This window comes from Fukomys damarensis, unplaced genomic scaffold (assembly GCF_012274545.1).
Source record: "Fukomys damarensis isolate Sample0158 unplaced genomic scaffold, DMR_v1.0_HiC HiC_scaffold_26, whole genome shotgun sequence".
Taxonomy (NCBI): domain Eukaryota; kingdom Metazoa; phylum Chordata; class Mammalia; order Rodentia; family Bathyergidae; genus Fukomys; species Fukomys damarensis.
The window spans coordinates 24,415,745-24,430,104 of NW_022900938.1; the positions used below are offsets into that span (position 1 = coordinate 24,415,745).

The 14,360-nt window shown below is 35.2% G+C and overlaps 1 protein-coding gene across 4 annotated transcripts in view; it reads left to right on the forward strand.

Annotated features, from left to right (window-relative positions):
* The window catches only part of Tlk1 (tousled like kinase 1), a 92,646-nt gene extending 80,710 nt beyond the window's left edge, over window positions 1–11,936 (forward strand). For all 4 annotated transcript variants that reach the window (XM_010606968.1, XM_010606969.1, XM_010606971.1 and 1 more), the window contains 7 exons: window positions 1,773–1,864; window positions 1,944–2,033; window positions 2,182–2,351; window positions 2,602–2,737; window positions 6,725–6,836; window positions 7,615–7,722; window positions 10,722–11,936. In XM_010606968.1, coding sequence (XP_010605270.1) covers window positions 1,773–1,864; window positions 1,944–2,033; window positions 2,182–2,351; window positions 2,602–2,737; window positions 6,725–6,836; window positions 7,615–7,722; window positions 10,722–10,898 — 885 coding nt within the window. In that variant the 3' untranslated portion in view covers window positions 10,899–11,936. The remainder of the gene's footprint in view (window positions 1–1,772; window positions 1,865–1,943; window positions 2,034–2,181; window positions 2,352–2,601; window positions 2,738–6,724; window positions 6,837–7,614; window positions 7,723–10,721) is intronic.
* Window positions 11,937–14,360: the final 2,424 nt, after the last annotated feature.

The window sequence follows — 14,360 nt, forward strand, 5'->3', positions numbered from 1 at the left end:
AAAAAAAAAAAAAAAAAAAAAAAAAAAAAAAAAGTAATTTTGTTCATATTATGTCCTCTTTGGAATTACAAAAAAAAAAATAGTTTATTGTAGCTTACATTGTCTATCTCTAGAGTCAAAACACTGTCCTTGCACCTGAACATCTCTTTTTAGTCCTCATATATAAATAAGACTGAGACTCAGAGAGAATATTAGCACCAAGTCACTCAGCTAGTAATTTTATCTGACTCCAAAGAGAATAACTTAACTACTGTATTCCTATATTGTGTTTGATTTGATGCTTTGATACTTTTGTAGCAAAAACAGTCATTTTACTGGTTTTCCTTTGCTACATATTTTTAGGTTAAATTAGTTAGGTAAGGGTACTGGGGTCTTTATTACGCAAACATGTAGCTATTAAGCTGTCCCTGGCATCCCTTCCCTGGCAGTGGTTTAGGTTTGGAACCTGTCTTCCATACTAGGCAATTGCTTTATCACTTAGCTTAACCCCATTCTCCAAGTGTGTTTATAAAAGGATAACTTTGTATATAAATCACAGTGAAATTTATTTTTTTGCAGTGAAATTTAAATTATAAAATCTTTTAAAATGGTATTCAGTGTTTTTGAAGAACATAAATCATGTAAATCTTTAAAATACTGATCATACTATGTACTCTTAAGAAATAAGCTGTTAAAAAGTAAAAATGAGGCTGTTAATTTGAACAAATCCAGAACAGTTCTAGAGGGAGGCAAACAAGGAAAATTAAAGACAGATTGGGTATTAGAGGAGATTAAGAAATTGTTGATATAGTTAGATGTGATGATATTACCTCTTATTGATAAATACTGGAGATTTTGTGGATTAAATTATGTGTTATCTGGGATTTATCTTAAAAATGTTCCAGGAGGGGAAAAAAATAAAAGTATGAGGAGCTGGGGATGTAGCTGAATGGTAGATGATTTGCCTAGAATGTGCAAAGCCAAAGAAATCATGATTATAAAACCACAGATGAAATATTGGCAAAAATTTTGAAACTGTATGGTGAGTACATAAGGGCTCACTGTAGTACTTCTGTATGTATTGAACAATTTTATAACAGTACAATTTTTTTAATAATTGGAAATTTTCTAGGAATTTATTAATTTTCAAAAAAATGAAAAAGGGAGATTTTGCTAATGAAAGATAGATTAAAAAATAGTTTGTTTTATCCCATCTGCAAAAAAAGCATTGCAGCCATCCATTTTTTTGTCTTCTTACTAATACTACCGGAATAGAGAAGCAAGTCCATATTAAAAACAAATATGACCTTGTAGTTTTATCTTGATCCAATATATTGGCATTTTTAAAACTTAAATGTGAAAATTCACATTGAGATTTTCTCTGATGTATCGCCATGAGATTTATATCTCAATTATTTTATATATTTATTGTTTTCAGTACTGGGGATTAAATGCAAGGGTGTTCCACTATTGAGAAAATCCCCAGCCCTTTTTTAATTTCAAGACAAGGGTCTTGTTAAGTTTCTCAGGTTGGCTTTCAGTTTGTAATCTTTCTGCCTTGCCTTTCCGAGTAGTGTGGGTTATAGATATGTACCACTGCACCAGCTTGTAGCTCATTGCTGATGATAAATATCTCATTAAACTATGTACCCTTAGTGGAGATGATTGCTAAAGTTTGTAGTGTTTATTCTTACTCCGTATTATTATAAAATTTTTCACCAAGATTTTTTTTAAATCTCCTTAACTATACAAGTTGGTCTATGGAAATAACTGGTTTTTGCCTTGAATTCTAGGCTTTTGACCTATATGAACAAAGATATGCTGCTGTGAAGATCCATCAGCTTAATAAAAGCTGGAGAGATGAGAAAAAAGAAAACTACCACAAGTAAATATTAGTACTTTATGATTTTTATAAACTGAATTTTGTAATGGTCTTGGAAAATTGATGTACTCTCTTCCCATAGACATGCCTGCAGAGAGTATAGAATACACAAAGAACTGGATCACCCCAGGATAGTTAAACTGTATGACTATTTTTCCTTGGATACAGATACGTAAGTGAATGTATGATTTAACTTTTAAGAAAAGATATGTTTGCTTTTGCTTTCCCTGCCCTTTGATAACTGTTCTCCATTTCCCCATTGTCCTTCTGATTACTAGATAATAGTTATATCTAATTATTTTTCTCTTCTCCTATCTTAGGTTTTGTACAGTGTTAGAATACTGTGAAGGCAATGACTTGGATTTCTATCTGAAGCAACACAAATTAATGTCAGAGAAAGAAGCTAGGTCTATTGTAATGCAGATTGTAAATGCACTAAGATATCTCAATGAGATCAAACCTCCTATTATACATTATGATCTTAAGCCAGGTAATTAATGAAATGTGTCTAATAATTTTTAAGCTCTTAGCAGCATAGTTTTATAAAATCATGTTCTTCTAAGTTGTGTAAATATGCTCATTGATTTCATTCTTAAAACTTAAATGGAACACTAGTAGAATTAAAGGTGCTTTTATTATATTGCCACATTTAAACTATATATTTACTTCCAAGAAGTTAATTTGAAACATTAGTGTTTTTCATATATGTATCAAAAAATAATGTTATATTTTATTCTTAGGCAATATCCTTCTGGTAGATGGGACAGCATGTGGAGAAATCAAAATTACTGATTTTGGCCTGTCGAAAATTATGGATGATGACAGCTATGGTGTAGATGGAATGGATCTAACCTCCCAAGGAGCAGGCACTTACTGGTAAATATATACTAAAAATACCAAAATTACCTACATTAGCCCCAGTATTTTTATGAAAATTTAGTTTTATATTCAGGTAGTCTTTGATATTGTTGTGCTGAAAGTATTGATATTGACCTCTGGGTTGAGAGGGAGAAACTGTGGTTCTCTTTTCTGTTCTTAACTCCCAAGCATCAGCAAACTAGAGAGAATGACTTGTTATTTAGCAAGTGATGTCAGTATCTACCAACCAAAAACTTCTAACTTAGACAATCTATGGATTTATCTTCTACGCTATTATAGTGATGCATATCCTACATATAAATACTTATATAAATTTAATGCCTTAACTATTATAAGTAAAAACTATAAACATCAAACCTTCTGTAGAGGTTTTGTGGTTTAGTTTTTTGAGATACATGGATGTTTTATTCATTACACATATGACAGATTTATCATATTCTTAATCTTGAATGTGACTGTAAAATATCCTTTTTAAGGGCTTCAGATATGTATGTACATCTAGATAGAAGCAATTCATAAACATAAATCTCTTGGGGTTTTTTTTTTTTTTTTTTTGGTACTGGGGATTGAACTCAGGTCCTTGCGCTTACAAGGCAGGCCACCAAACCACTGAGCTAAATCGCCGGTCCCATAAATCTCTCAATGTCACTTCAATATACTGTACCTAGATGTTTACATAAACTGTCACTCTGAATTTTCAAACTTTTTGTCATATTCACCAAAGTGGAGAACATTACTATAAAATTTCAAAACATTTCACAGAATAAGTTTAATAAAAGGAATTAAATTTTAATGGGAAGTGAACTGCAGTCAACTTCATTGAACAGGACTGTGAATAGAGATGGAACTGGGCCTGTAATAATTTGTTCCACAAGATGTCACAGATATGTGAGGATTTTTTTTTGGGGGGGGTATGGGGACCGAACTCGGGTCCTTGTGTAGTAGAACCACTGAGCTAAATCCCCAGCCCTAGATCTTACTTTTCGCAAAGAGGAGTTAGTTACATTATGTATACTTTTTTTTTCCCCCCTGGTAGTGGTGCTCAAACTCAAGACTGCTTGAGAAGCAGGTGCAGCATCTCTTGAGTTAAATCCCCACTACACACTATGTATATTTTTAAAGCCATTTGAAGTTTAAAATTCTGCTTGTTACATCTCCTAGCAATAAAGTATAGATAAAATAAGATGTCTGGTTTTTTGTTTTGTTTTGATATCAGATCGAACTTGGACCCTTGTACTTGCAAGGCAAGCAGCCAAACCACTGAGCCAATCCCTGGCCCACCAGTGTCTGCTTTTTTTTTTTGAATTTCATATTTGAAGGAAATTATCATACAAATTTTTAAGCCCCAGAGAGTTTCAGTCAATACTCTTTAGACCTTTTCCTTTAGCAACAAGGCTTATGCTTTCATAACAATTTTTGTTTGTTTGTTTGTTTGTTTTGTTTTTGAGCCAGGGTCTCACTATGTAGTTGAAACTGACCTGGAACTCACTGTGTAGCCCAGGCTGGTCTCGAACTCACAGCTATCCTCCTGTCTCAGCCTCCCGAGTGATGGGATTAAAGGCGTGTGCCACCCGGCCTGGCTTTCATAACAAAATTTTTTAACACTGGTAAAAATGGGGCCTTGGTAGAACCCTGCACTCCACAGGGACAGCTTGAAATCCATGTTCTGAATATGAAATCATTTCTCCTCTGTGGGACATTCTTGTTATTTGTGTCCCTCTCACTCTGGCTTCACTAGTTCAGGACAGGACAAGGAAGTTTCGCACTTACAGGTGGGCCTGAGACAGGGTAACTTGTTTTAGGAGCTGTACAGAAAGGACAGACTATCACGACATTTCCACATCTACATACAAATACATACATATGTATTTTCCAGAGAAGCAGTGTTCCCCGAAAATGGTTAATTTCTGCAGTCTTTCTAGTTATTTAGCTATCTATATTGGAAGTTGTGATGGCCTATACTTTTAGAGTACACATGTATAATGCTTTTATAAGTTACCTGACATCCCCAGAAACTTAGAATTATGTCAGTATTAGAAATTTAAAAATCAGCCTTGTCTCTTCCTGGTGTCAGGTGCAGTTCCTCACTAAATCCTGGTGGACACTCTCCCTTAAATATTTTTGTTGTCTGTTCTGACTGTGTATATAGTGTTAAAGAGCATGCATGTTTCCCTTAATGCATAGATACCCAATCAATAGCCACTTTCACTGATAAAGCAAATCTAGCCTTTTACTTGACTTGGGGTGTAGGAAAAGTTTTCCGTCATTAGTGAGTCATCTTTGGAGGCTCTAATTTACAGAGATCCTTTGTCTTTAAGAGATCATTCAACATCTTGATGGAATTTAGTGATTTTAGTATATTGAATATAAAACTGAATTTTTAAAAAAGTAGATGCCCATTTAGCTCCATTATTCCTTTTCATGTTTTTAATTTATCTAAATTTTGGGGGTATGAGATGCTTGCATCCTTGATGGACCTTTTTACTTATAAACTGAGATGATACATTTATTTGTATCCTTCCATTATCAAAAAGTATAAATTTATAAATAGGATTCAATAAATAAAGATAGCATTTTTTAATACTCATTATATTTTAGAAACAGCTAGTGATTGAAACTACATGTGCATAAGAATTCCTCACACTGCTCCAGTCTTGTGTGTAAGCCAGTGCCATCACACGGGTACCACACTGCCCTGCCCTGGCAGGGGGAGGCAGCAAGGCCTTGCCTGGAGGAAAGCAGCAAAGCCTCATGGAGTCTGAAAGAAAAAAGGCACTCACCAAGTAACACTGAGTGAGCGGTTGGGGAGGATGCAGAGGCTCAATAGCACCCAGGAAAGAGGAGAGCGGTGTGAGGAAGCCAGACCGCCTGAGAGTTGGGGAAGAGAGGGATCGCAGTGGGTACAGAGTCTGAAGTTTCTGATGTTTCCAGATTAGGATGGGTATATGAGATATTCAGACTATCTTGTCAGCAAGTTCTCTGCAGATGATTGAAACAAAAGAACCATGTGATCTGATGTGCATAGGATGATCGGAATTATGGTGAATGTTTAAATTAAAAAATTTATTAGGGTAAAAAAACACATTGCCATTGGTCCCCTCAGAACTTGCCTCCCCTTGACCTCAAGCACACTTATCTCATTGTTCTTGCCACTTTGTAAACCAGTTTTGGAGGTCCTCATTTGTGAGTCTCTTTATGAAGTATGATCCAAAATATGACTAATGCCTTAGCTCATTCCCCAGTACCGGGAGAAAAATTAAAATATGGTTAATGGTGCTGTCAGGTAACATCAAAACGTTCCCGTACAGTGGTGGCGAACCTATTGGCATGTGCATGAGTACCGCAGCAGGCTGTGTGTATCAGAAGAGCTCTAACAGCTTTGCCATCACTGATCCAGTGTGTCCTCATTCTCTTTCTTCACTGGATTTGGCACCACGTTATTTTTGGCTCTTTCCCAGAGTCAACATGACCATGTCTATGAAGGGTAAATGTTTTGAATCCATTTAGGACAGCAATGCAAATAAAGACGTAAAAGGAGACTTCCAAAACTGCTTCAGAAAACGGCAAGACTGATGGGATAAGTATGTTCTAAGTGAGGAGAAGTATTCTGGGTGGGATTAATGGCAATAGCTCGTGAATTTGTTTTCAATTTAAACATTCACCATATGTTTTGAGAACTGCTTACAGCTCAAACCGTTTGTGAAGAGGGATGAGAGAGGATTTCTTCGCTTATTAAATACTCAAGTTAGAATATTGTAATCTCTAATGATAATTTTTTGTTTCTGTTGCTATATTATGTAGACATAAATGTTATACTGTACTTTCACAAAGTTATATTTTGCTCTAGAGTTAAATGACAAGAACGCTTAAGATTTATATAGGTAAAATAGAGTGTTCTAAGGCATTGAATGTTTTAGAAGGTTTTAAATTCAAGATTGTTAACGTTAATATTGTTTTTCTTTTTTATTCCCCCTGAAACGATAGGTATTTACCTCCTGAATGTTTTGTTGTTGGAAAAGAGCCACCAAAGATTTCCAACAAGGTTGATGTGTGGTCAGTTGGGGTCATCTTTTTTCAGTGTCTCTATGGTAGAAAGGTAAGTTACAGTTATATAGAGATAAATTAAGTTGAATTTTCCCTGTCAAATGCAAATTTTCACTACTTGATGTAAATTTAGGTCCTTCCAAGTAAAGCCAGGACTCTTAAACTTTTCACAGATTAGAATCAGAATTATTTTAATGTTATAACAGTTTACTTGGCTTTCTTCCCCTCCCACCTGAAACTGTTAATGCTAATATTTTTTGTCTGTTGAACACAAGAATCGAGATGTTTTTTATTATTGTCTAATCTCTCTGCTTTGCCTAACACCTACTACCATCCCACCTCTATATACACAGTTCAGCCTGGGCATAGTTTGCCCCTTGACTCCTAGGAGAAATGCTATCAAACAGTCTTAATTCTTTCCAAAGCTCTTTTTATATTGAAATAGTAAATACAGGTTGCCATAGATATTATCTGGTATGCATCCCACCCCACCCCTACATCACTGTGAGAAGAAGGTGAAGGGACTTGTCTGGAAAATCACAGCATGTTAACACCAAACTCAGATTTCCGGACTCCAAGTTAGAGCTCTTTTATTTTAATTGCTTTGCAACAGCATTATTGTCTCCTTTTTACAGTATTTTGTGAAGTTTGATTAGATGGGCTTTCACAGCTTGCAGTCAGTTTTAATTTTGTATCTGTGAAACTACATATCAACTTTCAAATAACCGAGGACAAGATTTTAGAACAGATCATTTGGGGGGTTCACTGATGATATCTTTGAAATATTTTGTGAGATAAATCTCTCAATGTTTTATTTATTTATTTTTAAGCCATTTGGTCACAATCAATCTCAACAAGATATTCTTCAAGAAAATACAATATTAAAAGCCACAGAAGTCCAGTTTCCTGTAAAACCAGTTGTAAGCAGTGAAGCCAAGGTATTAAATTCACCTAAATAAGTTTTATGCAGTAACTTTTAGTTGTGCGTGTAATATGGTAAGTACTTAAGATGACAGGAGTTGCTGCTGCACGAGTGTTTGACCAAAAGGGGAAAGTGATTTGCTCAGGAAGAGAGCTGTTTCAGCCTTTTGTTGTGATAACTTGCATCATTTAAGTGCCCAAACATGGCTTCTAATTCTTTGTGCACTGTCTTCTTACTTTGAAAATGAGGGAAAATCAAAAGATCTGGGCATCATTACTTTTATGTCTTATTTAATAAGTTTATGTTAATACTGAGATATTTAAGTATATAAACACCAAAGTAACCTAGGAATGGGAGGCTGAGGCAAGAGAATTAAAAGTTTGAGCCCTGCCGGGGCAGTTTATTGACTAAGTAAGGATCTCAAAACAACAAAAAAGATTTTAATAATAAAGGTGCTGGGAATGTAGCTCATTGCAGAATCTCTTAGTTTAATCCCCAATACTACCTAATTTTTTTAAAGTAGCAATAATAACTTCAATTTATTTAGTGCTTTTTAAAGAACATTATGATGCATAGGTACCTCATTCATGTTTTGTAAGTGGAAAACCAAGCACCCCATAGCAAAAATGCTTCTTAAGAATCTTACCGCCCTGTAGGTGGCAGATCCATGGCTCAGAGTATCCACTCCTGCCGAATACCAGAACCCACATCCTTGACCTCTGAACTGTCTCACTGTAATTCTTGAGAGCCAATCAATATAGTATAATCCATATGCATCCAGTATCTAGCTCTGACCCATGTATGTGTGTGTCTTTGTAATAAAATAAAAGTATTTTTAGGGCCAGAGATTTAACTCAGTGGCTCTGCTGCCTACCTTGTAAGCGCAAGGTCCTGAGTTCAATCCCTGATGCCAAAAAAAAAAAAGTATTTCTAATAACAAAACTGTTTTGATGCTGGATTTCTTCCTCTGTTCATCTTGTTGGACTATCTTATTTGTATTTTTACTCCTGCTTTGTCATACTTTCACGTAGATCATTTCTCTGTGATTTTCTGTTACAATCTTTTTTAAAATCCGTAAGGCACAATCCCATGAAGTTCTGTTTTTTTCTAGTGTGAATAGTTAGAATAACTCATAAGCAGGTACTATATAATTTCTATATTTCTGTTATTCTTCTGTAGTATAGGCAAATGCTGCTAGATTTTTTTTTTTTTTTTTTGGTCATAGTAGCCTTCGTAATTGAAGATGTGCTGAGTTTTGTGTAATCTCATTACATGTTTATTGGACCTGTCTAGCATTTTATTCCTTAAACTTTTATTCACCTCATAAATCATTTCAGTGATGGTTAAAAGATTTTGACAGATAAATGCAATGCTATTATTTTAAAACATGAATTATTTTCATAAAGTATAAATATTACTCCTTTAAAACAATACCACTATCTAAATCTTCTTTCTGTCTTGCCTCAGTGAAAACAGAAATTTCATGAATTCAGTTAAACCAAGTTCCATTCATTTATTTATTTATAATACTGACAAATTGCCCTTAATGAGTGGATGGAAGCCATCTCTGGTTCTGGCGTTAGGCTTGTCATGGTTTCCTTAGTCACCACTCTTGGGGGAAGGGGTTCCATGGGGCATTTAAAAAAAAAAAAAAAGCAAAACCCACCTTACTCTATAGAATGCACTTTTATCAACCTGGTTTGACTATTTTGGCTTCATTTACTTATCACAGACTCCTTAAACCTAACTTTGCTTTTGAGAGCCTTTCATTGCCACAAACTGCCTCTTAACATATCAGTCACCTTTTTTTTTTTCCTATCCTAATCATTTTCAAAGTGAACTCTGAAACTTAATCTGTTAAAGACCAAAAGTGGTAAACCTATTAAAGCATCAGATAGAGTTTCCATAATAACACTAAGCTAACCACAGTAAAAGGGTGAGAATAGGTAGGTGTGTTTTTAGAGAGGAATGTGTTTTTAATTAATTTTAAAGCAAAAAGGTACAAAATGGTTACTTTTTAGTGTGATTGAATGTCTAATTAATGCTATTTATCCTGTAAATGCTTTAATTTGCAAATTTATATGGCAGCTAGGAATTTTAAGACAAGCTAAAGTTGTTTCTTTCGGCAACGAGGAAGAATTGTCGATTATCTCTTGAGAAAATTTTATCTGATTCCAAAAAAAGATGAATTTCACAAATACACTACTGAGTGAAACAAGCCAGGCAAAGGAGAACATAATCCATGATTCCATTTATACAAAGTTCAGAACAAGCCAAACTGAGCTATGTTATTAGAAGTCAGGGTAGATGTTCCCTGTTCATTTGGGGACAGTCAGGGCCTGAAACAGAAGGGGCACAAGGAGGCTTTTGAGGTTTCAGTAATGTTCTTTTTCTTGATTTAGTTCCCAGATACATAGATATATTCACATTGTGCTGTACACTTACGGTTTGTGTTCATTTCTAAAAGTAAACTTCTGTAAAGACTTTCTATATGCTGTACTGGAAGAGTAGAAAGTAAAAAGGATAGTAGTTATATTCCATTATTTAGAGTTTTCAAAATTACTATGATGCACAGAGTTAGGAAGTACTCAAATGTAAGTGTCAATTTAGTATTATCATCACCTGAAGAAGTCTGCATCCTCAGTAGGGAAAAATATTGTGTCTGAAAATGACATCTTAGCATTTGGCCAAACAAAACTGATAATAAAATGGGATAACTGTGAGAGTATTGTTTAATAAAAGAAAGATGCTAGAAAAAAGAGCCTTAGGAATTTTGTAAGCAGTGCTTACAATCAGTTCCAAGGGAAGCAGTAATGATTAAGACTGTAATGTGGCACTAGGGGTTGAGTACAGAGTTGAATTTGAATCAAAAACTTTATTGCTACAGATTTTTTAAGGTATCAATTTCCAATAAAATTAGGTCTATTTTTAGTCTTAAATGTGTCTGTCCTGTTGGATTGATTTTAGAAAGAAAAAAGATCATTTTAATTGCTGACTTTTTCTCTTTTAAAAAAGGCCTTTATAAGACGCTGTTTGGCGTACCGAAAAGAAGATCGATTTGATGTGCACCAGCTGGCGAACGATCCATACCTTCTCCCACACATGAGAAGATCGAATTCTTCAGGAAACTTACACATGGCTGGACTGACGGCATCTCCCACTCCCCCTTCTTCAAGCATAATCACCTACTGACTTTCCTCCAGGATCGGCATGATGCCTTTGAATTGCTTCCAGATGCACACTTGAGTTTTGAGAGCATTTGAGTGTTTTTTGTTTTCTTTTTAACACAGGACAAGGTTAAGGACTGTTTGTGAACTGAAATTCTTCATATCGTTGTTTGTGTGAGAGTGGATCATGGACAGTGAATAAACGCACGCCTCTCACGCTCACCTTGAGTGGTGTGGGGTGGCTGCCTGCTGCAGAGACAGGAATACCGTGTGGAGATAGAAGAAAAATGGGATTGTTTGTTTATGTGGGGGAACATTGTACATAACGTTTATAATACTTAAATGTATTTGATTGTTACTAGAGAGTTCTAATATGAAGGGTAGTTTTTCATTATTTAAAAACACATGGAAAAAAATATGAGACATTTCTAACACAAGAACTACAGTGCCTGGATACATTCTTCAGCCTTCAGCAGTTAATCTGCTGAAACCAAAGTAAGAACTGAATGACAGTGGCCATTGTGTTTTATAATAGAATGTGAAAGTTAGAATCTCTGGACAGAGTTAGTCTTTGTCATTTGCCTATTCTGGCTTTTACCAAGTTGTACCTCGAAATCATATGTCCGTTTTTCTTTCCACTGGTTATATTAAAGGGAGACCTTTTATTCTTAGATACTTTACACCTTTGACAGAAAAAGCTGTTTGTTTTGGAATCAGTTGAATTAACTAAATTGTAAAATTTCCAGTGCTTTCACGTGTTATTAACAGGTATTTTTCTTTTGTTACCAGGCCTTGTGCATTAAAATGAGAGAATACGTAACCAAATGCAGACCAGTTCTATGCAGGATAATGATAAATTCCCTTCTAGCTCTATTGTAAATTGTTGTACAGATGTCCTGTTTCAATTACTAAGTTTCAGCAGCTTATTCTTGTACAAATGTTTTAAAATATGGCTTTTCTAATTGGATATTGTATTTTTTTTAAGTCTTCTTGAAGGCGCTTTAATTGCTGCTAAATGACGTTGCTTCTTTGCTAAAAAATTAAATGACCTATGAAGGTGCAAGTTGACTACATCATAGAGAAATATTAAAAGAGATATTGGGCATTCACTAACAATCAAGTCATGTAAAATGACCCACGTTGGCCATATTGAGTTCTTCAAGCCAGTTTCCTGGGTTCTAGGGCTGTGGAGCACATAGATTCTAGATTTATAAACTGTTCATGGTTATTTGACATTTCTAGAAAGGTTCTTACCATCAAGGTGGGATGACGGTCCCATAAACAAGTTTCTTGTGGTTTGTACAGATTTGTTAAAATGTGAATACTTCCTAACTGCCTTGTATGGTAGAAACCAATATTTTTTAGGATGTTGTGTTTCACTCCTATAAGGATTTTTTTCTTCATTGTCACATTCATAATGCTCATACTTACATGTAAGTTGTCCATGTTGCAGAAAACAGAAACTACCACAAAATCCCCTTAATATTGTACAGTTAAACTGTGGCTCTTATTTCTGATGTTGAAAGCCATTATGTTTTTTCATTGTACATAGACACATTGTCTCTTTAAGATGCTGCTGAAATTGTAGAGAATGTAGCCAAAACAGTAATAAACAATGACAGTTAAAATGTAAAGACTATGAAAATTACATTCAAAGAGAGCTTTCAAGAGTTAGGATATTGACTAACTTAGCTCCTTCACTTAAGAATCAGCTGAATAAATTCTTTAAGTATACTTCAAGACAAGTATGAAGTGTTTCAAGCTGTTAAAGTTAAACCTAATCACCATTATCGAGGCTAATCCTGGTAAGTAACACTTAGGACTCCGTGGAGTGGCACAAGGGCTTTACCTGGTTCTCTGTAGACTGATAGAAATTTGACGGTACTGACAAGGCCCCAAAATGTTAGCACAGGTTGAATGCTTTTAAGGCTGCTTGCAAGCTTTCCAGTTTTGTTTTTTGAGTTTTTGTCTTTCTGGATCATAAAGTACTATATTTATAAAGTAACTGTTAAGTCCTAAATTAAATGCCCACTCTCATTTAAAACGTTGGGGAGGTGTATAAAGTAGATGTGTAAATCTAGCAAGAGGCTGAATAAGTAGTAGAGATCTAATTCACTGACTGCTTCACCATGTTCTTTTCAAATGACTGAGAGTAACTGGTAGTGTCAAGATGTGGAAGAGAAGGAAAACAAGTCATAAAGTGAAACTGCTTCCTTGACTTGAGTTTTAAGGATCATTTTAGAATCAAAAGTGTAGCTGGGAGCACTCTAGGAGGCTAGGGAGGAGGGCTGCAAGTTTGAGCCCAGCCTAAGTGGCTTAACTTAATGAGACCCTCTCTCAAACTTTAAAAAGTGTGGGGGATGTACCTCATTGCAAAGGCCCTGGGTTTAATCCGCACTACCACAAGAATGAATAAATGAATGAATGAACGAACGAACGTACAACAGCAGTGGCAAACCTTTTAGAGTCTTCAACTACAGTTTGTGTTCCATAGGTTCGCCACCCCTGGTATAGGAAGTGTATCAACTCACAGACCCATGCCTTCTAAAATTTTCTCAAACAAAGTCCTATAGATTTTGGATAATTTGGCAGTAACCAAGCAAGTCCAGGATGGCTCAGTGAGGCAGATGAAATAATTTACTGTCACCCTCACAAGAGGAAATTGGTACCTACTGCTAAATAACTTTAAAGTTACTATGGCATATATTTGGAAGCTTGTTTTCTAGTCTTCCTTTTTTTTTTTGATACTGGGGATTAAACTCAGTCCTTGTGCTTGCAAGGCAGGCCACCGAACCACTGAGCTAAATCACCAACCCTTCTAGTCTTCTGATAGTCTCAGAATTAAATCATATCTTCTAAGACAATAGAGTTAGCACGATAAATGAGAACCAAGACCTGGCATGTAAAGGTACAAGATCCCAGTAATTGTAGCTGTACTGTCTACCTAGAATGTACCAATAAATTAAATTTTTTTAAAAAAGGTAAAATGTACAGTTCTTGCATAATTTTACAAATTTTCACTTAAATTAGCTTTATGGCTGAGGTCAGTGATAGAATGTGTGCTTGGCATGCATGAGGTACAATCTTCAGCACCCCCAAAACTAAAAATTAATTATATTTATCATGTGTATGTTGAGAAGGGAGTAAGAAATTGCTGATGATTTTAAAGTTTGGAGTTGGTGAGATCCTTGATTATTTTTCTATAATGACTCAATCTAAGAAAGGTCAGGTAATTTCCTTACCATCATCCCCTTCTAAAAGAGAACTCCGTGAGCTTAGATGATACATAAAATGTGAACAAATACCTCATTACAGCAAGCCGAAATGGTGAAGTGTTTTAATGCAATACTTAAACAGTATGTTATTGTGCTGTTTTTGCTGCTCATCGTTACTTATTAGATGCAGTGTTGATTGCCATCAGATGTTACCGGCCATGTTTTAGTGGAAATATAAACTGTACATCCCATTTAAGTGTAGTTTATTCTCA